The sequence below is a fragment of the Schistocerca serialis genome, chromosome 9 (assembly GCF_023864345.2).
Source record: "Schistocerca serialis cubense isolate TAMUIC-IGC-003099 chromosome 9, iqSchSeri2.2, whole genome shotgun sequence".
Lineage (NCBI taxonomy): Eukaryota > Metazoa > Arthropoda > Insecta > Orthoptera > Acrididae > Schistocerca > Schistocerca serialis.
The window spans coordinates 35,328,977-35,352,647 of NC_064646.1; the positions used below are offsets into that span (position 1 = coordinate 35,328,977).

The window sequence follows — 23,671 nt, forward strand, 5'->3', positions numbered from 1 at the left end:
CAAACACCACTATTGTAGTATCTGCCACTGGAGATGGATGAATATTTTCGTGACACCTTTCCGCACGATTTAACATAGCAACTTCTCCTAATACATCAGTATCATCTGTGAACAGCCTCATATTACACATGCTTGTATTTTGTACCAATTGGCAACAGTGACAAACAATACAGAATGCCTTCCAGAAGTCAAAGAACATAGCATCAACCTGGGCACCATAGCTTGTCCATATCAATTCCTCCGGAGGAGATGGACAACTGGCCTCATACACATACAGTTGGTACATGACACACTACAAAGTAAAACTACTGCTAAAATGCTGTAGCTAGTGTTGAACCATGACCTGACTCAAATTAAACATGAACTGAATTCACACGTAACTGTGCCGTCAAAGAAGAATGGCCCAATCAAGGCCCGGTAAGACAACCCACACCACACATTTACTCCTGGCAAATTCACGGCTTTGTCTACACAGACGTTTGGATTTTTGGCAGCCCAGTAGATGCAATTGTGGCGATTTACTGTACCATTGAGTTTGAACCGTGCCTCATCAGATGACACAAGCATCTCTGCAAACTCTTCATCGCTGCGCACCATGTTAGTAAACCACTCACAGTACTCAATCCTACAAAATGGGTCATCCTCATTCATTGCGTGTAGCAATCGTGGGAAATGAAAAGACTGGCTATGGACAGACAAAAGTGGAAGAGGCTTAACCCATGACAAGACCTGCCGTAAGGCAGAATACTATACTACTATTAACTTGGAAATCATAACAGTCTTATTTGGCTTGGATGGAGTAGCTTGGAGAAAGGAAAATCTAAATAAGTGTTTGCACACTAATTTTTACTGAGTGAAATGGGTGTGTGCTCATGGTCATAATTATTTAATTTTCATATAAAAATAATGTTTCATTATTTCTATGAGAATATATCAGCGTTACTAATACCAGTTATGATAAAACTATTACAGTGATGTGATATAAAATCTGTATTTAGCATGGTCATGTTATACAACAAGCAATTCAGATAAAAACATAAAACGTGATGTGGTCCTGTAGTTACACTAGAAACACATTATATTGAATTCTGGTAATAGAAGTGCAATAACGATTTAACAATGAAACAGATAATATCAATGCACAACATATGTTACAATACTTTTAGGCACAAAATCATCAAATTACATTCATGTTGTAACAACAAATAAAGCACCAACCAGCAATCTTCTAGCAGCTACTGATTAAGCTTGTCACCAAATAATGCGCTTCCTACGGTGATTCTGAAATAAGAGGAATAAACTTTATTTATTATTATGATTCAGTCTAGAAATAAGAAAGTTAACAACATTGTTCCAGCAAAAGAAGGATTGTATAAATTAACATCACAGCCACACACTGTTTTAATTCTAAAAAATAAATATAAACATTGTTTTGGGTAAATGCATTCCATTACTATAGAGCCACAAAGTCAGAAATAATATATTTTTTGTACATGTATACTTGCACACGTAAAATAATTATCTACCAAGAAAACGTGTAAGCGAATGGCTCAGCAGAAAAGGACATATGTCAGGGGTTGCTGCTCAGGAATTCCTTAGAAATTACATTTCTAGATGCAATATCAGAGAGAAATTTTTTTTCTCCTTTTTTTTTCTTTAACTAAAACAAATCATCTGCCTGAACAACATTGTAACCAACATTTTTGTTGAAAGTGAGTTACAGTTGGAACAGCGTTGCATCTGACACCCTGCATCTACTAGTTTGACTGTTTCCGCCTCACATTAGCAATCAAATCATAAAATTCTTTGATGCAGAAAACAACATTGTAAGTGAAAGTGTCATGGGTAATGTACTGAATGTTGTGGTAATAAAAACAGTTGAATAAAAGAAGAATGTGTAAAGAACATTTGTGATGGAAGGACAATAAACACAAGGCACTGAAGAACAGTGGATAACCTTTCCTATCATGGAGAAATGCTCTTGTTCCTGGAAAATTGTCACCTGATGGGATGAATAGAGCACCATAACTACTATTCATAATGAAAAAAGATTCTTTATAATTTATGTAGCCAAAAATATGTAGCTATATGTTAAATATTTACAGAGTTGAAATATTGTGATGTAACATTCAGTCAAAACTTGAGGAATTCCTTATTACAGGGTATAAGTTTTGTAAGATGTCATAGGGGTTTTCCCTACAGGAAAGAATCATATATCCGATCATAGTCAAAGCCAATGGTAATGCATTCCTTGTTTGCAAGGTGTTGAGTCAGGGGATTTCAGGAACCTTAGTGACCCAACCCCACAAATGTATTGAGGCTCATTCAAAATAACTGAGCGTGTCCACTAACGAATTTCATCTGATGACCCTACGACAATGATACTACTACACAAAGGGGAAGAAAAAGTCACAACATCCTGCAACTGTGGGCTTGTTTCTTTGTTTATTTATTTACATTTTCTCTGCATGGAGCCAGCACAACAATGGCTTTTGCAAATGACAGACATAACCCGTATGACAAAAATTATATTTACAAATTATGTTACTTGATATGATAGTTGTGTCTTACATCTATTTAATACATAGCTTATATGCTATTGGTTAATATCAAAAGCAGTTTCTTACAATTCACTGAATAAATATAAACATTTTTTCTATTACAAAAGATTTTTAACTTAGTAATAAAAATCAATCCTCTTACATGTTCTTAAATAATTTGGTAGATTGTTAAACCACATCAAACCACTGATGCATGGGCTCAAATCTGCCATTTTTAAGTTTGTGCTTTTCTGAAAGTAGTTATATGTTTTTGTTGTGCTCATGTACACCACTGCACTTGATAACTGCAGCTGGTTGACATAAAAATGTAAGTAATTTAAATATGTATACAGAGAATATTGTAAAGTATTTGTGCTGCATGAAAACTTCATGATATGATTCTCTACGGCCTATCCCAAGTACAAGTCTTATTGCTCGTTTTTGTAACAGCAATATTCTTTTCATGCAGATGTAATGTTTGAGTAGGAATTATTTTGGTGAGCTGGGTATAGAGGTATAAGCCATTACTGACTTTTACACATAGAAAATGAATATGAAACTTGCTCGCAGATTAAAAATGTGTGCAAGTAAGTTCCATTTCACTCTGATGCAGAGTGAAAATTTCATTCTCAAAATTCATGTGGTTTGTCCAGTGCAGATTTTCATCAACATACACATGCAGATATTTACAGTTGCATTTTTCTGTTGCCAAGATGTTTCATATATTACTTACATTGGCATTGTGAGAACTGCCTGTTTTAAATGTCAACAATTGAAATTTGGTTACATTCAGTTTGAGGCCCTGACTGTTGATGTATTTGATTAATTATTTTACACCATTAGTACCAAAAGATTATAATCCCTTATATTCTCTAAAAAAGAATAAGACTGAGAGGCCATCTGCATACCTTATATCATGGGAGTTAATAGGTAAAGCAATGTTGTTAATATATAGGGGAAAGAGAAAAGGAACAAGGACTGAGCCCGAATGTACGCCCTGTGTGACTGTTTCACTGATGGACTGAAAGTTTATAATTTCTTCAACTAATTTAAATGTCAGTGTAGCGTATTGCTTACAGTTCAACACATATGTGGCTATACGATGCTTGTGTGGATCCTGTAAACAATACGAGTTCAGTTTTTTAAAGAAGTAAGCCATGTGTGTCGAATGCTTTTGTTAGGTCTAACAATACATCTGCAGTTGGCACCCTCTGGTCCAACAGATACACTTGAGATCTGCATCCTCTGTTCAGACAGGCAGTACACCTCACGGAAGAAATGTGTAGCTGCTATGGTCATACTTAGCCTTTTCTAAAGACACTCTAGGAATCTATAAGCAGTTTGCGTTTTGTGAAAAAGGCACTAAGCTGGGACAGGATAATACCTGTGAATATCTTACCTAAGGTGGGAATTAATGATATTGGTCTACAGTTATATACAACTTCCTTACTTCTCTTTTTGTACACTGATTTCAAAACATTTATTTTTAGAAGAGTTTGACACATATTTTACCTAATGCTGCAATTATCACATACACTCCTGGAAATGGAAAAAAGAACACATTGACACCGGTGTGTCAGACCCACCATACTTGCTCCGGACACTGCGAGAGGGCTGTACAAGCAATGATCACACGCAGGGCACAGCGGACACACCAGGAACTGCGGTGTTGGCCGTCGAATGGCGCTAGCTGCGCAGCATTTGTGCACCGCCGCCGTCAGTGTCAGCCAGTTTGCCGTGGCATACGGAGCTCCATCGCAGTCTTTAACACTGGTAGCATGCCGCGACAGCGTGGACGAGAACCGTATGTGCAGTTGACGGACTTTGAGCGAGGGCGTATAGTGGGCATGCGGGAGGCCGGGTGGACGTACCGCCGAATTGCTCAACACGTGGGGCGTGAGGTCTCCACAGTACATCGATGTTGTCGCCAGTGGTCGGTGGAAGGTGCATGTGCCCGTCGACCTGGGACCGGACCGCAGCGACGCACGGATGCACGCCAAGACCGTAGGATCCTACGCAGTGCCGTAGGGGACCGCACCGCCACTTCCCAGCAAATTAGGGACACTGTTGCTCCTGGGGTATCGGCGAGGACCATTCGCAACCGTCTCCATGAAGCTGGGCTACGGTCCCGCACACTGTTAGGCCGTCTTCCGCTCACGCCCCAACATCGTGCAGCCCGCCTCCAGTGGTGTCGCGACAGGCGTGAATAGAGGGACGAATGGAGACGTGTCGTCTTCAGCGATGAGAGTCGCTTCTGCCTTGGTGCCAATGATGGTCGTATGCGTGTTTGGCGCCGTGCAGGTGAGCGCCACAATCAGGACTGCATACGACCGAGGCACACAGGGCCAACACCCGGCATCATGGTGTGGGGAGCGATCTCCTACACTGGCCGTACACCACTGGTGATTGTCGAGGGGACACTGAATAGTGCACGGTACATCCAAACCGTCATCGAACCCATCGTTCTACCATTCCTAGACCGGCAAGGGAACTTGCTGTTCCAACAGGACAATGCACGTCCGCATGTATCCCGTGTCACCCAACGTGCTCTAGAAGGTGTAAGTCAACTACCCTGGCCAGCAAGATCTCCGGATCTGTCCTCCATTGAGCATGTTTGGGACTGGATGAAGCGTCGTCTCACGCGGTCTGCACGTCCAGCACGAACGCTGGTCCAACTGAGGCGCCAGGTGGAAATGGCATGGCAAGCCGTTCCACAGGACTACATCCAGCATCTCTACGATCGTCTCCATGGGAGAATAGCAGCCTGCATTGCTGCGAAAGGTGGATATACACTGTACTAGTGCCGACATTGTGAATGCTCTGTTGCCTGTGTCTATGTGCCTGTGGTTCTGTCAGTGTGATCATGTGATGTATCTGACCCCAGGAATGTGTCAATAAAGTTTCCCCTTCCTGGGACAATGAATTCACGGTGTTCTTATTTCAATTTCCAGGAGTGTAGATAGGTGGTTATAAGATTTATTTTAAGCACCCCTTAGTAATTGTGTCGGCTATGCCTTCCCATCCAGATGAATTTTTTTTTTCTTTAGCATGTGTATAACTTTCCAACTTCCTGCTCGTTTACCTCCCAAATTCAAAGTCAGCACACTGAGTGAGATGGCATGGGGTATCAACTTGTGAATCTATAATAAGGATTGGTTGGTTAGTAGGTGAAGTGAAATAGTTATTAAAAATATTACGCTTAGTGCTTGGGCTTTTTACAAAGTTACCATCATGTCTTATGCCGAATGGTTCCATGTTCATATATGGTTACTACCATTTTGACAATGCTTAACTACCTTTTGGGCTTCTCTAACAGGGCAGCAGTAGTCATAATGTCTCAACAGGGTTGAACAGAAGTCACTCCATTCATCATCAAACAAATCAGGATTATTTTTAAAGGTATTAACATTTGTGTTATTCACAGTTCCTTTCTGCATAAGGATCTTTGTTATTTTTGGCACAGCTGAATTTATGTACTCTATCACATGACAGAAGTGGTCACAGTAATGAAAATCTAAGCTACTATAATTTAGCTTATGTGATTGTCTTTTAATTGTGCCTGTCTGCAACTTGACATGTGTTCTTTATGATAAGTGATAATCTGTCTTTTCCTACACTGTTGATATTCCTATGTGGAATTTCCACTGTTTGAGTTTTACCTTATCTATAATATTTCTGCTGATAATAGCATAATCTGTTCTAGTGGAGGAAGTGTCCTTTACTCTAGTGTCTGGTCTTACTATATTTACAAGATTATTTGACCTTAATACATCAGTGAGTATCTAATTTACTGTACTATTAGAATTTGCATCTATATTACAGTCACTAAATTTAGCAAGGTGATTAGGGCCAGTCCAGTGTGGCCAACTACCCTACTAAGTCTGTCCATAAAGCACATTACATGTGCAATGGTGGGCTATATACGCCAGTCATGTTATCGTCAGCTAATTTCAGATCATTGTCTGTATTTTAACTGAACCTTCTGTAGTGTGGTGTTCAAGACAGGATTTTTTTTTTTAACAGTTACATGTTTACTAACATTTATTGCCACACCACCACTTTGCAGAATTGCCTGCAACAATTATTTCCTAACAGGTAACCTTCTGATCTGTAATATATTCTTTCATTGGTTTTGGTCCATGTTTGGGCCGACCGGTACATGTGGCGAGCGCTCCTCTATGAATATTTGCAATAAATCCAGTTTGTGCCCGAGACACTGAACATTTAAATGCATCACGTTTAAGGGATTTGTTATAGGTTTAAAACTTTGCTCTGATAACATTTATTTAGGTTACAATTTTTACAATAAATTATAGTATGAACTTGATCTTTAGTACTGTTCTGCAATGACTTATTTCCCAGTATGGGTTTGCTTCAAGTGAATAGGGTTCAGGCACATCAGAACTACATCTACATCTACGTTTATACTCCGCAAGCCACCCAACGGTGTGTGGCGGAGGGCACTTTACGTGCCACTGTCATTACCTCCCTTTCCTGTTCCAGTCGCGTATGGTTCGCAGGAAGAACGACTGTCTGAAAGCCTCCATGCGCGCTCTAATCTATCTAATTTTACATTCATGATCTCCTAGGGAGGTATAAGAAGGGAGAAGCAATATATTCGATACCTCATCCAGAAACGCACCCTCTCGAAACCTGGTGAGCAAGCTACACCGCGATGCAGAGCGCCTCTCTTGCAGAGTCTGCCACTTGAGTTTGTTAAACATTTCCGTAACGCTATCATGGTTACCAAATACCCCTGTGACGAAACGCGCCGCTCTTCTTTGGATCTTCTCTATCTCCTCCGTCAACCCGATCTGGTACGGATCCCACACTGATGAGCAATACTCAAGTACAGGTCGAACGAGTGTTTTGTAAGCCACCTCCTTTGTTGATGGACTACATTTTCTAAGGACTCTCCCAATGAATCTCAACCTGGTACCCACCTTACCAACAATTAATTTTATATGATCGTTCCACATCAAATCGTTCCGCACGCATACTCCCAGATATTTTACAGAAGTAACTGCTACCAGTGTTTGTTCCGCTATCATATAATCATACAATAAAGGATCCTTCTTTCTATGTATTCGCAATACATTACATTTGTCTATGTTAAGGGTCAGTTGCCACTCCCTGCACCAAGTGCCTATCCGCTGCAGATCTTCCTGCATTTTGCTACAATTTTCTAATGCTGCAACTTCTCTGTATACTACAGCATCATCCGCGAAAAGCCGCATGGGACTTCCGACACTATCTACTAGGTCATTTATATATATTGTGAAAAGCAATGGTCCCATAACACTCCCCTGTGGTACGCCAGAGGTTACTTTAACGTCTGTAGACATCTCTCCATTGATAACAACATGCTGTGTTCTGTTGGCTAAAAACTCTTCAATCCAGCCACGCAGCTGGTCTGATATTCCGTAGGCTCTTACTTTGTTTATCAGGTGACAGTTCGGAACTGTATCGAACGCCTTCCGGAAGTCAAGAAAAATAGCATCAACCTGGGAGCCTGTATCTAATATTTTCTGGGTCTCATGAACAAATAAAGTGAGTTGGGTCTCACACAATCGCTGTTTCCGGAATCCATGTTGATTCCTACATAGTAGATTCTGGGTTTCCAAAAATGACGTGATACTCGAGCAAAAAACATGTTCTAAACTTCTACAACAAATCAACGTCAGAGATATAGATAGGTCTATAGTTTTGCGCATCTGCTCGACGACCCTTCTTGAAGACTGGGACTACCTGTGCTCTTTTCCAATCATTTGGAACCTTCCATTCCTCTAGAGACTTGCGGTCCTTGGACACTAGTGCAATGCTTCTTTATCCCAAGAAAGCCTTGCGGTTGCAATCCAGGGCAATAGGATCCTCCTCTTTAATACACTTGTCGCACAGTTCACTTAACTGGGAAACCAGCTTAGCCTTTCCTTTTTCTGTTTAAGAGCAGTCTGTGGCTTGTGTGTTCATCACAGTTCATTTTTTTTTCCAGCTGAAAACTATGGAATTTTACTTCTTTATTGATGAGAAGAAAGCAATGTGCACTACATGTGTATACTGGGGGAAGTCATCCAAGATGTGAAAAGGGTCCTTTCAGATGCCATGAGGGGTACAGGGTGCAGCCAACTGCAGGTGGTGGCTCATGTCGGCACTAATGACGTGTGTCGCTATGAATCGGAAGATATTCTCTCTCGTTTCCGGTGGCTATCTGATTTGGTGAAGACTGCCAGTCTTGCTAGTGAGATCATCTGTAGTATCATCAACAGGACCAATTTCAGACCTTTGGTACAGAGCCGAGTAGAGGGTCTGAATCAGAGGCTCAAACGGTTCTGGGACCGTGTAGACTGCAGATTCCTCGACTTGCACCATAGGGTGATGGGGTTTCAGGTTTAACTAAATAGGTCAGGTGTCCACTACACACAGGAGGCGGCTACACGGGTAGCAGGGGCTGTGTGGCATTGACTGGGCGGTTTTTTAGGTTAGACAGTCTCGGGAAAGATCAAAAAGGGCTCCAGTCTCAAAGGCTACAGGGCAAAGAAATGGCAAGAATCGACTAAGCAACAGTCGGTATTGTAGTTGTGAATTGTCGTAGCTCTGTTGGAAAAGTACCAGAGCTTCAATCGCTGATAGAAAACACTGATGCTGAAATCGTTATAGGAACAGAAAGGTAGCTAAAGATGGGGCTAAATTCTGCCAAAATTTTTACAGAGGCACTAACCGTGTTCAGAAAGGATAGATTAAATAAAGTGTGTTTGTGTCTGTTTGTAGTAGTTTATCCTGTAGTGAAGTTGAAATAGATTGTTCCTGCGAATTACTATGGGCAGAGGTTATACTCAACAGCCGTACCAAAATAATAACTGGCTCCTTCTACCGACCCCCAGACTCAGGTGATGTAATAGCTGAACAGTTCAAAGAAAACTTGAATCTCATTACAAGTAAGTACCCTACCTATACAGTTATAATTGGTGGAGACTTCAATCTACCCTCGATTTCTTGGCGAAAATACATGTTCAAAGCTGGTGGTAGGCAGAAAACATGTTCCGAAATTGTACTAAATCCTTTCTCTGAGAATTACTTTGAACAATTAGTACATGAGCCAACACGAATTGTAAATGATTCCAAAAACACACTTGACATCTTAGCTACAAATAATCCTGATCTAATAGAGAGCGTCATGACAGATACAGGGATTAGTGAACACAAGGTCATTGTAGCGAGGCTCAACACCATATAAACCAAAACCACTAAAAATAAACGCAAAATATATCTATCTAAAACAGCAGATAAAAATTTGCTTGATGCCTTCCTAAGAGTGAGTCTCCATTCCTTCCAAGCTAATAATGTATGTGTAGACGAGGTATGGCTCAAATTCAAAGATACAGTATCGACAGCAATAGACAGATTCATACCGCATAAGGTAATAAGAGATGGGGCTGATCCACAATGGTACACAAAACACGTCAGAACACTGTTGCAGAAGCAACGAGAAAAGCACGCCAAATTCAGAAGAACGCAAAATCCCCAAGAATGGCTAAGTTTCACAGAAGCTCGAAATTTAGAGCGGACATCAATGTGAGCTGCTTTTAATAGTTTCCACAATGAAACATTGTCTCAAAACATGGTAGAAAACCCAAAGAGATTCTGGTCATATGTAAAGTACACCAGTGGCAAAAAACAAGTCTATACCGACACTGCGCGATAGCGATGGAAATGTTACCGATGATGGTGCCACTAAAACGGAGTTACTAAATGCAGTTTTCTGTAATTCCTTCATGAAAGAAGATGAAGTAAATATTCCAGAATTCAAAACCAGAACAGCTGTTAGCATGAATGACATAAAAGTAGGTATCTTAGGTGTTGCGAAACAACTCAGATCACTTAAGAAAGGCAAGTCTTCCGGTACAGATGATATACCAATCAGGTTTCTTTCAGAGTATGCAGACACAATAGCCCCTTTCTTAGCAGTCATATACAACCACTCACTTGACGAAAGGTCTGTTCCTAAAGACTGGAAAGTAGCACAGGTCACACCAATATTCAAGAAAGGAAATAGGAGTAACCCATTGAATTACAGACCCATATCATTGACCTCAGTTTGCAGTAGGATTTTGGAGCATATACTGTACTTGAACATTATGAATCACCTTGGAGAAAATGACTTATTGATACATAACACAGATTAAGAAAATATCTGTTCTTGTGCAACACAGCTAGCTCTTTATTCCCATGAAGTAATGAGTGCTGTCGACAAGGAATCTCAGATCGATTCCATATTTCTAGATTTCCAGAAGGCTTTTGATACCATTCCTCACAAGTGACTATTAATTAAATTGCATGCATATGGAGTGTTGTCTCAGTTGTTTGACTGGATTCGTTATTTCCTCTCAGAGAGGTCACAGTTCATAGTCATAGACATGAGTAGAACAGAAGTGATATCTGGCATTCCACAAGGTAGTGTCATAGGCCCTCTGCTGTTCCTGATTCACATAAATGATCTAGGTGATAATCTTAGCAGCCCCCTTAGATTGTTTGCAGATGACGCTGTAATTTACCATCTAGTAAAATCATCAGACAATCAATTCCAATTTCAAAATGATCTAGAGAGAATTTCTGTATGATGTGAAAAGTGGCAATTGGCACTAAACAAAGAAAACTGCGAGGTCATTCACATGGGTACTAAAAGAAATCCGATAACTTTTGGCTATGATAAATCGCATAAATCTAAGGGCTGTCAATTCAACTAAATACCTCGGAATTACAATTATGAGCAACTTAAATTGGAAAGACCACATAGATTATATTGAGGTGAAGGAGAAACAAAGACTGTGCTTTGTTGGCAGAACACTTAGAAGACGTGACAAACCCACTAAAGAGCCTACATTACACTTGTCCACCCTCTGCTGGAATATTGCTGCGCGGTATGGGATCCTTACGAGGTATGACATCGAAACAGTGCAAAGAAGAGCAGCTCGTTTCGTGTTATCGCGCAATAGGGGTGAGAGTGTCACTTCTATGATTCGCAAGTTGGCGTGGCAGTCACTGAAACAAAGGCAGTTTTCTTTGCAGTGAGATCTATTTACGAAATTTCAATCACCAACTTCCTCTTCCAAATGTGAAAATATTTAGTTGAGACCCACCTACGTAGGGAGAAATGATCATAAAAAATAAGAGAAATCAGAGCTCGAACGGAAAGGTTTAGTTGTTCCTTTTCCCCATGCACCATTCGAGAGTGGAATGGTAGAGAAGTAGTATGAAAATGGTTCGATGAACCCTCCACCAGGCACTTAGGCGTAAATTGCAGGGTAACCATGTACATGTAGATGTAGTATTAACTGTTGTGGCATATCATGCTGTCCTGGCACAGTTGCGATGATGACATTTATATTAAGTAGTTTTGGTAATCTGTTTCGAGAGCATCACAGAGCAGTCTTGTTTTACTTTTTATACACACCGTTTCCAATACCTATAATCATAACTTGATTGTCTTTATTTAGTTGGCTTGTCTCTATTACAATATTCTCCACCATTGCAGTTAACTTGACACCAGGTTTAACCTTAGCGACAACTGAATGTTTTGAACATATACTCTCATGGAAATGTGTGGAGACGTCTTTTACATGACTGTCAGCATATGGTAGGGGTCCTCTGGTGCATCTTTGCATCAGAAAGTTAACTTTATTTTTTTATTTTTTATTTATTTATTTATTTTGGGAGTTTTGTATTTGCTTTTCTGTTTGCCTACATTGGTTTTATTACCATAGTCTGCACCTAGTGCTGAAAATTTATTTGACTACACTATCACTGGGACCGTAATTACACGTTGAACTTGTTCAAATGTTTTGCTCAGCATATACCAAGTTTCATGCATGGACAACATTATTGTCTCATCAAAGCATCGTGGAAAGGCTGAGAGATACTGGGAAATGAATACTGTTGATAGCTAAAATTTCAATTTTCTTTATCTTCTATGATAAACTTTCACCAGTCAAAACCACACAAAAGAAAGACTTACTTGATATCTGCCAATATATCCCAGCCGAAATATGGAATTGCTATCAGCATCTACCAAATTAGTAGGGAGTTTGCATGTCAGTCTTATAAAATCTACTGACTGAGGACGTTTATTGCTTATTGGATCTGTAGACAAGATATATTGATAGACCAAATAAAATTCTATTACATGCACTGATAAACATATATTGTCTACAGACTAGCATTTAGCAAATTATGATCATTTGCAGAGGTATTCATCATATTGGATTACAATTTTGTTTGCACCATTCATGCTATTATGTACACATATTTCTATATGACAACAATGGGAAGTTTCTGAATGGAATAATATGTAAAATAAAGGAAAGGCTACCATGCAACTACAGCAGATGGACATGTGTCATTCATGTAAAAACATGCAACTGAAGACAGTAGTCACACTAGCTATCGAGCTCTTGCTCTTTCTCTAGGAAAAGTACACACATTTGAATACACAACCACACAGACACCCAAATGCATATACCCATGGCCAAGTGAGGGAGACTGTTGATCAGCAATTACTGAAAGCAGTTGCCTGGGTAGATGGAGGTGGGGAAGGGATAAAGACAGGCGCACAAGGTGAAAAGTGGGTAGCGGGATAGCGTGAGGCAGGTCTTTCGACACATGACACAGCACAATGGTAGTAGTTCAGATGGTAGAGCATATGAGAGATAGAAATCCTTTCATCTTGTTGGGCAGTCACTGAGTCACCTGTCAAACAAGCTAATTCACACTATCCCACTGCCCATTCCTTGCCTCATGCATCCTTCCCTACCCACTCACAATCTCTGTCTCTCTCTACCTGGGCAAGTGCTCTCCAATAAGCACTAAACAATAGTCAGTCAAACTGCAACTGCAGTTGCTGCATTTGGGTGTCTACATGGTTCGTGTATGTGAATGTGTGTACTGTTGCAAGAGAAAGGGCAAGAGCTCGAAAGCTAGTGTGAATACTGTTTTCTGTTGCATGTTTCTTTGTAACACACATCAGTCAGGTAAGCAGTTGCCTTTCTTTCCTCTATTTTACATATATATTCTATATGGTTTCATAGTATTTTCTATTCTCCTTTAAGAACATATTTTCTGTTTAATGTAAGTTACATCTTTTTTTATTGTAGTACCATATTGAAGTTTGTCTTGAGCTATAGTAACATAAAATCATTTATACTATAGTAACTCTTTACTCTCTCCAATGTTTTAAGAAACTTTTTGAAAGTATTTTAATCTCTCTCTCAAGTTTGAGGAGAGTTTTTCTTGTGCTTATGGCTTTGGTATTTCATGGCACAGTGTATGGGCTTGTGGAAGAGGTTCCATTTCCTTGTGTCATGGTTGTGTTGTGTCTTGATATCTTTATTATTCGCAACATATTCGAATTTTGTCCAGCATACGAGTTGTATAGGTATATGCTCAGTAGTGTTTAGTGTTAGTATCTCAAGAGCTTTAACTGCTGGCCTACATGATTCTCCATTTAAGATTGGTTATCATTCTTATTGCTCTTTTTGTGATTTAAATGCCCTATTAATGTTTGATCTGGAGGTGCCTTCTCACAGAACCAAGCCATAAGTTAATGCCAACTGGATTAGTGCATAGTGTGTCATTTTCATAATATTTGTGTCTTATTAGATAGCTGAATTTTTGGCAGCACCCATAGGTTTGAGTTTTCCACTTCTGTATTCTACACATGTTTAGTGTAATTACAACAGAAACTAAGTTAAATTTTTCACTTTCTTCTGTTGCTGTTGCTTACGCATATTTCTATTGCAATAAACATTATGGTTTTGATCTATTTTGTTATGTTTTCTCAAAACAAGCAAAACAAGCTTTCTATTTCCACAAAGAGTAACCCAGCTTAACCAGAGTGTTTCAGCAGAAAAATGTCATAACTGTGCAAATCCAGAATTATTCATCCAGGAAAATTAAAACATTGCTATTTTCCAAAGACAACATAAGCAGTTGTGTAATTACAATTGTGTACTTATAAAAATATGCAAGATCAATTTTAACACATATATACTGACTGACTCAACAAAGGCCAAATCAGTATGTCTAAAATAGCTTATTTTTCTCCTGAAAATTTGCTTACTTGTTGAACAATTAAAATGTGCACGATGAAGACCTTTGAAGGAAAATTTACCCTAATTGGTGAGCATACTGTAAAATCAACCACTGGCAACACAGTTGGACCTACAGATTCTGGGGTGCCTGAAACATTGTGCAAAGGGGAGTTGGAGCATCTTGGAAACACTGAAATCAAAAAGAAAAATTTTGGAACAATAATAATCTGCCACTGGTTGGATTAAAATCTTTTATTTTGTGTTCGCAACTGTTATGCATTTTCATGTGACTGGTCTATCGTGTCTTTATGCTGAAACATGAATGCTACAAGTATCTGAAGCTACTGATCCCAGGGTCTGAATAAAGTCAAAAAATCTGGAGCCTTTTTTATCACTATTACTTCCCTTTGAAGAGAAATGAAATGGCATTACTGACCCACAGACTCCATCTGGGGATGTTCAGCCACCTAGCGCAATTGCTTGTAGTGTACGCCACTTGGCAACTTGAATGTCTGATGAAGATGAGATGAATGACTAGGACAACACAAACACTAAGTCCCAAATCAAGAAAATGTCCAACACGGCCAGGAATCTGACTCGGGGCCCAACAAAATTGAGATACGTCTACATCTACATCTACATTTATACTCCGCAAGCCACCCAATGGTGTGTGGCGGAGGGCACTTTACGTGCCACTGTCATTACCTCCCTTTACTGTTCCAGTCGCGTATGGTTCGCGGGAAGAACGACTGTCTGAAAGCCTCCGTGCGTGCTCTAATCTCTCTAATTTTACATTCGTGATCTCCTCGGGAGGTATAAGTAGGGGGAAGCAATATATTCGATACCTCATCCAGAAACGCACCCTCTCGAAACCTGGCGAGCAAGCTACACCGCGATGCAGAGCGCCTCTCTTGCAGAGTCTGCCACTTGAGTTTGTTAAACATCTCCGTAACGCTATCATGGTTACCAAATAACCCTGTGACAAAACGCGCCGCTCTTCTTTGGATCTTCTCTATCTCCTCCGTCAACCCGATCTGGTACGGATCCCACACTGATGAGACATACTCAAGTATAGGTCAAACGAGTGTTTTGTAAGCCACCTCTTTTGTTGATGGACTACATTTTCTAATGACTCTCCCAATGAATCTCAACCTGGTACCCGCCTTACCAACAATTAATTTTATATGATCATTCCACTTCAAATCGTTCCACATGCATACTCCCAGATATTTTACAGAAGTAACTGCTAACAGTGTTTGTTCCGCTATCATATAATCAGACAATAAAGGATCCTTCTTTCTATGTATTCGCAATACATTACATTTGTCTATGTTAAGGGTCAGTTGCCACTCCCTGCACCAAGTGCCTATCCGCTGCAGATCTTCCTGCATTTCGTTACAATTTTCTAATGCTGTAACTTCTCTGTATACTACAGCATCATCCGCGAAAAGCCGCATGGGACTTTCGACACTATCTACTAGGTCATTTATATACATTGTGAAAAGCAATGGTCCCATAACACTCCCCTGTGGCACGCCAGAGGTTACTTTAACGTCTGTAGACGTCTCTCCGTTGATAACAACGTGTTCTGTTTGCTAAAAACTCTTCAATCCAGCCACACAGCTGGTCTGATATTCCGTAGGCTCTTACTTTGTTTATCAGGCGACAGTGCGGAACTGTATCGAACGCCTTCCGGAAGTCAATGCTAACCACTGGACTATGAGCTGCTGACCTTAGAAGGGAACATTTACTTGTTAAGAATACCTGTAAACTAGTAAATAATAATGAGAACATCACATAATTGTTGCAATTCAAAAGTAGTCACAGTCAGATCCAAAATAAAATGAGATTCCTAGACTACTTTTCATTTTTAAGATAATAGTATCCTGTGGTTGCTGTTACAGCATGTCCAGAGCTTTCAAACTACTCACGAATGCTTCCTAGACTTGTTTGAGAAGTCTGCATTCTTTGTATTGCATCAGATCTTTGAAGTCCTTGTGCAATGCATTAGTCTGAAAGCTGTGGACACCTTAAGCAGTAACCAGTATGGGGTGGTTCAAAAAGATCCACCCGGTTTCAGAAGATTACATCTACCACATGAATGAAGATGGAAACCTACGGTACATTTAACTAATGACTGAAAACAAAATTTTATCTTGGCACCATTCTTAAGTTACTGATTCATATGGTTGCCACCAGGTGTCACCCTGATGCAAACAGTTCACTCGCTCGTTCTTTCATTACCCAACGTGTATCAAGTCAAGATAGCTATTAAGACAGCAAGAAAAGGTATTTTGCATTCTATGTTCAAAGTGGTACAATGTACTTGAAACTGTGTGATGTGGCATTGAGAGAGGGACACAGCACGTCCTCAGCAGTGGATCAGCAATAAGGGTCAGATGGATTTCGCACTGCATCACTGGCCTCCAACGTCAACTGATGTCACACTATGTGATTTTTTGTTTTTTGTTTTTTAATTGTGTGGATTTAGGAAATACCTCATCCACGTGCCTCTCCCTCCAACAACTTTGAGTGAGCAGTGATGCTACATACCAGCAGCCGTAACTGCAGTACCAACAAACATGATGTAAATAAATATTGTACCAAAGGGAGATAAAATGCACACCAAAAATATTCCAGAACAGCCTATCAAAGAAGCATAAATAACAATGATGTCATACTACTCAACAAAATAAAAGAGTAACTAAAAATTGCTGCATACCCAATACTTGAAACATAACTAAAGGTATTTCTAATAAAGCACTGTTTCTATTCTGTAAAATAATTCCTGGATCTGTAAAATAAATGTTACTTAAAAATTTAATTGTAAGAACAAGTACTTTATTTTTAATTTTCCTACTAATTTGCTGGTATTATGTATTACTGTACTTTATTTTCAACTGTCCTTCAACAGTTACTGATAAATTAGGATTATATGAATATCTATGAACTTATTTTCTCTCCTCTACTTATTAAGTATAACTGCATCCTCATTTTGACCTTTCCAATATCAGTTGTACAAGTTTGGTGAATGAAATAAAAGCTAGACCATTAAAAATCAATCAGTCAATCAATTTAACTTACCAGACTGATGAAAATGAAACTACAAAGTAATTCACTAATAGGAAAAGTCAGGTAACAGCTTGTTTTCGTGTAACCCACTTATTTAATGCCCTGAGAACCAAGCTGAGGAGAGGGGAAGAAGCGTAAGTTGAAACTGATTTACTTATGTGTTAATAATGTCTCTGAGTTGACTGGTAGTATGAACTAAGGACTGTTCAACAGGAAATAGTATGTTTTAAATCAAACACAAGGTCAAGGCACCATTTTTCTTCTAGTGGTAAAAACATAAACACGAATTTATTTTAAATTCTCCTTTCAGATCCATAATATATTGATCTATAAATTGGCAGAACTTACTGGTAACAGATAAGCTTCTTTTTCCAAGCGCCTCATCTCAGCAAGGATCCGTTGTTCCTCTTCAATGATCTTTTGTTTTTCTCGTTCAGCAGCTTCTCTTTCCTTTTGGAGTTGGTCCACTTCATCTAGTTGTTTTTGCAATAGCTGAAAAAGATTAAAAAAAGGAAGGCTCTTAATACAAATGTTTCAGCAATCATCCTGGTTTCCAAATAAATTTCTCTGGACACATCACAATAATACAGAAATACAACTATGCATTAAGACAATGATATTTTGTTTTATCATTTTCAACTGTTCTATGAAGTTATTACATAAGTGTACTTTGCTAACTGCAGAAACCTACTACCAATTTCATTTTTAATTAGGATCACTGTCTTGAACAATTAAACTCTCAAAAATATTTGTCTTGAACAATTAACATCTTCCCTACCATACAGAGATGAACAGAGATAAGAACACTGCTATGTAGCTCACTTTATCCTCCATTATACCATTTCCAAAATAACTATAAGCTTAAAGCAGAAAAAAATGAAACCAATTCAGCACACGCCCTCTCACAAACAAATAGCCAATTTATACTTCAATTATTCTCATTTTCCATGCAATGAGACATCTTGCTCCATTCAGTATATTTTATTATTCAGTTTATTTTTTCCTCCCTTCTTTACAATGAGAGGTCAGCTCTTGCAACCCACCAAATCTGATGAGCTTCAGCATACTCTTCAGATGTCAACTGACAGTCATTCCTTCGAAAGGACTGAATTTCCTACAATTTGTTTTCAAATTAAATGTGAGTCAAAGTTCATTATGCAGGATCCATTTTTGACCAGGCAGACTCTTTAGGAATCTCTTTACACAAATCAGGCCACTAAACTAATAATTTCTGACAAATCGAGGAATAGGGTTTTTGATTTATTGCAGATATAATTGAGGAGGAAAGCATATGTTAACCAGGACAGTGGCTAAATGCTATGAGGCCTGCATTCAAATCAATTAGCAATCTACTTCTACATACATGCCACTGTACTGTGTGTGGCAAAGAGTGTCCTGTAACACTACCAGGTATTTCCTTTCCTGATCCACTTACAAATGGAACAATGGAAAAATGTCTGTCTATATGCCTACGTACAAGCCTTAATTTCTCCTATCATATCTTCACAGTCCTTATGTGAAATTACTTTGGTGGAGGTAGAATCTTTCTGCTGTCATCTGCAAATACTGATTTTCTAAATTTTCTCAATAGTGTTTGGCAAAAAGAACATCGGTTTCCCTCCAAGGATTCCCATTTGATTTCACAAATCATCTTCACAATACTGTTGTGTTAACAGAACCTACTGGTAACAAATCTAGCAGCACACATCTGAATTGTTTCAATGTCTTTCTTTAATCTGACAACATGGAAATTCCATACACTGTGTGATCAAGAATGGGTTTCACTCGAGTTGTATACATGGTCTCATTTAAAGACAAAATACACTTTCCTAAAATTCAACTAATAAATTAAAGATGACTATTTGCATTCCCCATTACCGTCCTTATGTGCTTGTTCCATTTCACATCTCTTTGCAATATAACACCCAGATATTTAGTTGATGTGATTGTGTCGAGCAGCACACAATTAATATGGTATTGCCGGATTATTTTTTTCAGCTCATCTCCACTGACTTTCATTTTTCTACAGTCAGAGCAAGCTGCTATCAATCACACCAATTAGAAACTGTGTACAAGTCATCCTATGTCCTTCTGCAGTCACTCATCGACGGTACTTTCCCGTACACTGCAGCATTGTCAGTAACATTTGCAGATTGCTGCTTACCCTATCCATCTGATCATTCACGTATATAAAGAATGAGAGCAGTACTATCACACTTCCCTGGAGCACTCCTGACAATACCCTTGTCTCTCTTGAACACTCACCATTAAGGACAACACGAGGGGTTCTACGGTTAATGCAGTGTCTATAGTTTTATATAAAAACAAAGATGAGGTGACTTACCGAACGAAAGCGCTGGCAGGTCGATAGACACACAAACAAACACAAACATACACACAAAATTCAAGCTTTCGCAACAAACTGTTGTTGCGAAAGCTTGAATTTTGTGTGTATGTTTGTGTTTGTTTGTGTGTCTATCGACCTGCCAGCGCTTTCGTTCGGTAAGTCACCTCATCTTTGTTTTTATATATAATTTTTCCCACGTGGAATGTTTCCCTCTATTATATTGAGTGTCTATAGTTTGACGTAAGTGTTCTTCGGAATAGCCACAAATAGGTGTAGGAGTAGACAGGACACAACAAACTTTCAAAAAGTGTTTGAAAAGTAAGAGGTCAGAAAAAGCTGTGAAGAAGAAGAAAGTTTTGTTGTTAGGTAGTTCACATGGTAGAGGTGTTGGCCAACCGTTGTAGGATCAGGTTACCAAGTCATAAGTTTTTTAAACCTAGTGCAACTCTGGGTCAAATGATAGAGGATGTAGGTTCACTTTGTAAAGAATTCACAAAGGAGGACAGGGGGAATAGTGGGTGGGGCAGGCAACAGAATAGATAGGAACCCTAATTATCCAATTGAGAGTGACCTGGTAAAGATAGCTTCAGCAACCAGACATATTTGTGTTGGGTTTGTGTCTGTTCTGAGGTGCCATGACCGGCCTCATTTGAACTCTTCTGTTAGGAGGGATAATTTAGAGGTGGAACTGCTGTTTGGATCAGATATGTGGTCTCATATCAGTGTAGTTCCTGTTGACTCTATCAGCAGGTGGGACTATACTACACATGGCCTTCACCTCATTCCCCTCAACAGGAAAGGGAAGAGAAAACTGTCTGGGCTAATAGCTAATAACATGGGGAGAGGGGGGGGGGGGGGGGGCACTGTCACGAGTGGGAAAGTACCAGTGGTTACAAGTGACAGATCAGCAGTTTTTTTATGGCAGGGAGGTCAGAAACAAAAGATGTTCAGAGACAGGCTGAAAATGACATTCACATTGATAAAAACAGGCAGTCAGAGAGGAAATTCTAATGTACACAATTCAAGCAGACAGCCTCTGATTGAAATTAGAAATACTGAAAAATTGGCAGGAAAATTAGGTTCATACAGTTGTAATTCAGCCAGTGCAAAAAATCAGTTATCATTATTGCATCAGAATATCCAAGGACTAATGGGTAAGCTTAATGAGTTGCTTATTTGTGTTGAAGAATTAAAGTTGAGCAAACCAGTTGATATAACCTGTCTCTCTAACATCATGTGACTAATGGCATAGATATGTTAAATGTTACAGGATTCAAGTTAGCTTCTTATTTGTGTAGAGAAAAGAGGAGTTGCCACATTTGTCAGAAACTGTTTTGATTTCAAGAATACTGATATTAATAGATTTTGCTCAGAGCAGGACTTAGAAGCTTGTGCAACAGAAGTAGTATTTCATAATAAGTCCTTTATGATAGTAGGTATATACAGATGACCTTCAGGAAATTTTAACCTCTCCATAAAAAAAATCTGGAAGCTCTGCTGTCCCATCTCACAGTAGAAAACAAGGAAATAGGTTGCTGGTGATTTTAATGTGGATTTATTGAAAAGCTCTGTCAGTGAACAATTACTGCAGTCAGTAACACTATCATTCAATTTAGTTCCTACTGTGAACTTTGCTACTAGGATATGTAAATGCTCAAATGGCTCTGAGCACCATGGGACTTAACATCTGAGGTCATCAGTCCCCTATGTAAATGCTCTGAGACTGCTATTGATCATATCTTTGTAGGTGAATCTAGGAAAAAAAGTCATATCACAAAACCAATAGTAAATGGGCTATCTGATCATGACATGCACATCTTGTGTTTAATATTGAAACTTGTCAGGATAAAAAAAAAAAAAATCTATTAAATCTGAGCACAGGAGGGCAATAAATGAGTCGAAAATTGAGAAATTCAGGAAATTGCTCAAAGACATGAACTGGATAGATGTTTACAATATTTCTGACTCAAATGGAAAATACATAGCTTTTATTAACACCGTTACCTCCACTTTTGAAAACTCTTTTCCCCTAAAGATAACTCAAATCACACAGAAGTCAAAAAATAAACCGTGGATTATGCAAGGAATAAAGGTATCATGTGGGACAAAAAGGAGGCTGTATCTACTATCTAGGAACAGCTCTGATGCTAAAATTGTAATGTATTACAAGGAATACAGCAAAGTATTTAAGCAAGTAATCCAGGAATAGAAGCAGCTTTATTATGAGAAAAAGATAATTACATCAGGCAACAAAATAAAAAACTGTATGGGATATAGTGAAGACAGAGACAGGTGGGGCCAAAAAGGAAGAGGAACAGATAGCCCTAAAAATAAGTGAGACTTTGGTAGCAAATACATGTAGTGTTGCAAACCTCTTAAACAAGTACTTCATTTATATTACTGACAGCTTGGGGTTATCAGGTTCGGTGAACAGTGCAATGGAGTATCTGAGACCAGTCTTTAAAAATAACTCCAGTAAAATGGAAATGATGCTCAAGTCTCCCACTAAGTATTCCAGTGGGTATGATAACATATCAATGAAGTTAATCAAAGACTGCTCATGTGTGTTGAGTTCCATCTTAAGTTTTTTGTGTAATCAATCTCTTATCAGCAGAATATTTCCAGACTGGCTAAAATATGCTGAAGTTAAGCCTCTTTACAAGAAGGGGTAAAGATATACCATCAAACTATTGAGCAATTTCTCTCTTGCTGGCTTTCTCAAAAATATTTGAAAATGTTGTGTTCAAGCATCTCCTTAAGCATCTGACTGCAAATAATATATTGTCCAAGTCACAGTTTGGATTTCTTAAGGGTTCTGATGTAGAGAAAGCTGTTTACACTTACAGTGAGAATGTACTTAATTCATAAGATAATAAATTAGAGGCTACTGGCATTTTCTGTGACTTGTCAAAGGCCTTTGACTGTGTGAGCCACAGCATTCTCTTAAGTACATTAGAATATTATAATGTCACCGGCAATGCTGCAAAATGGTTTGAGTGTTATCTAACTAACAGGAAACTAAGGGGGTCATTGCAAAGTACCAGTCAGTCTTCATCTGGCTGGGAATTAATTACATGTAGTGTTTCTCAAGGTTCCATCAAGGGTCCATTGCTTTTTCTTGTGTACATTAATGACCTCTCATTTGTTACATTGCCAGATGCTAAGTTTGGTTTGCTTGCAGATGATACAAACATTGCAATAAGTAGCAAGTCAAGTAGAGATTTAGAAATAGCTGCTAATCAAATTTTCACTGACATTAATAAGTGGTTTAAAGCTAATTCACTGTCATTAAACTTTGAGAAGACCCACTACATGCAGTTCAGAACCTGTAAGAGATTTCCTTCCAGCATGAGTATTACATACAAAGACATGTAGATCAAAGAGGTTGACAGTGTTAAATTTCTGGGATTACAACTTGATAATAAATTCAGATGGGAAGGGCATGCTACAGAATTGCTTAAGTGTCTAAACAAGTCTGTGTTTGCTGTGAGAATTATGTCAGATGTAGGACGTATAAATATAAAAAAAACTTGCATACTTTGCTTACTTTCACTCTATTATGTCATATGGGATCATATTCTTGCACAACTCATCAAGCCGAGCAAAAGTTTTTAGGGTGCAAAAGTGTG

At 38.9% G+C, this 23,671-nt stretch overlaps 1 protein-coding gene across 10 annotated transcripts in view; it reads right to left on the reverse strand.

Moving 5' to 3' along the window:
• Positions 1–971: 971 nt before the first annotated feature.
• Positions 972–23,671, reverse strand: part of LOC126419883 (trichoplein keratin filament-binding protein) — a 791,911-nt gene continuing 769,211 nt past the window's right edge. For all 10 annotated transcript variants that reach the window (XM_050087142.1, XM_050087143.1, XM_050087140.1 and 7 more), the window contains 2 exons: positions 18,044–18,187; positions 972–1,281 (listed from right to left, as the gene is read on the reverse strand). In XM_050087142.1, the coding sequence (XP_049943099.1) occupies positions 1,252–1,281; positions 18,044–18,187 (174 nt within the window). In that variant the 3' untranslated portion in view covers positions 972–1,251. The remainder of the gene's footprint in view (positions 1,282–18,043; positions 18,188–23,671) is intronic.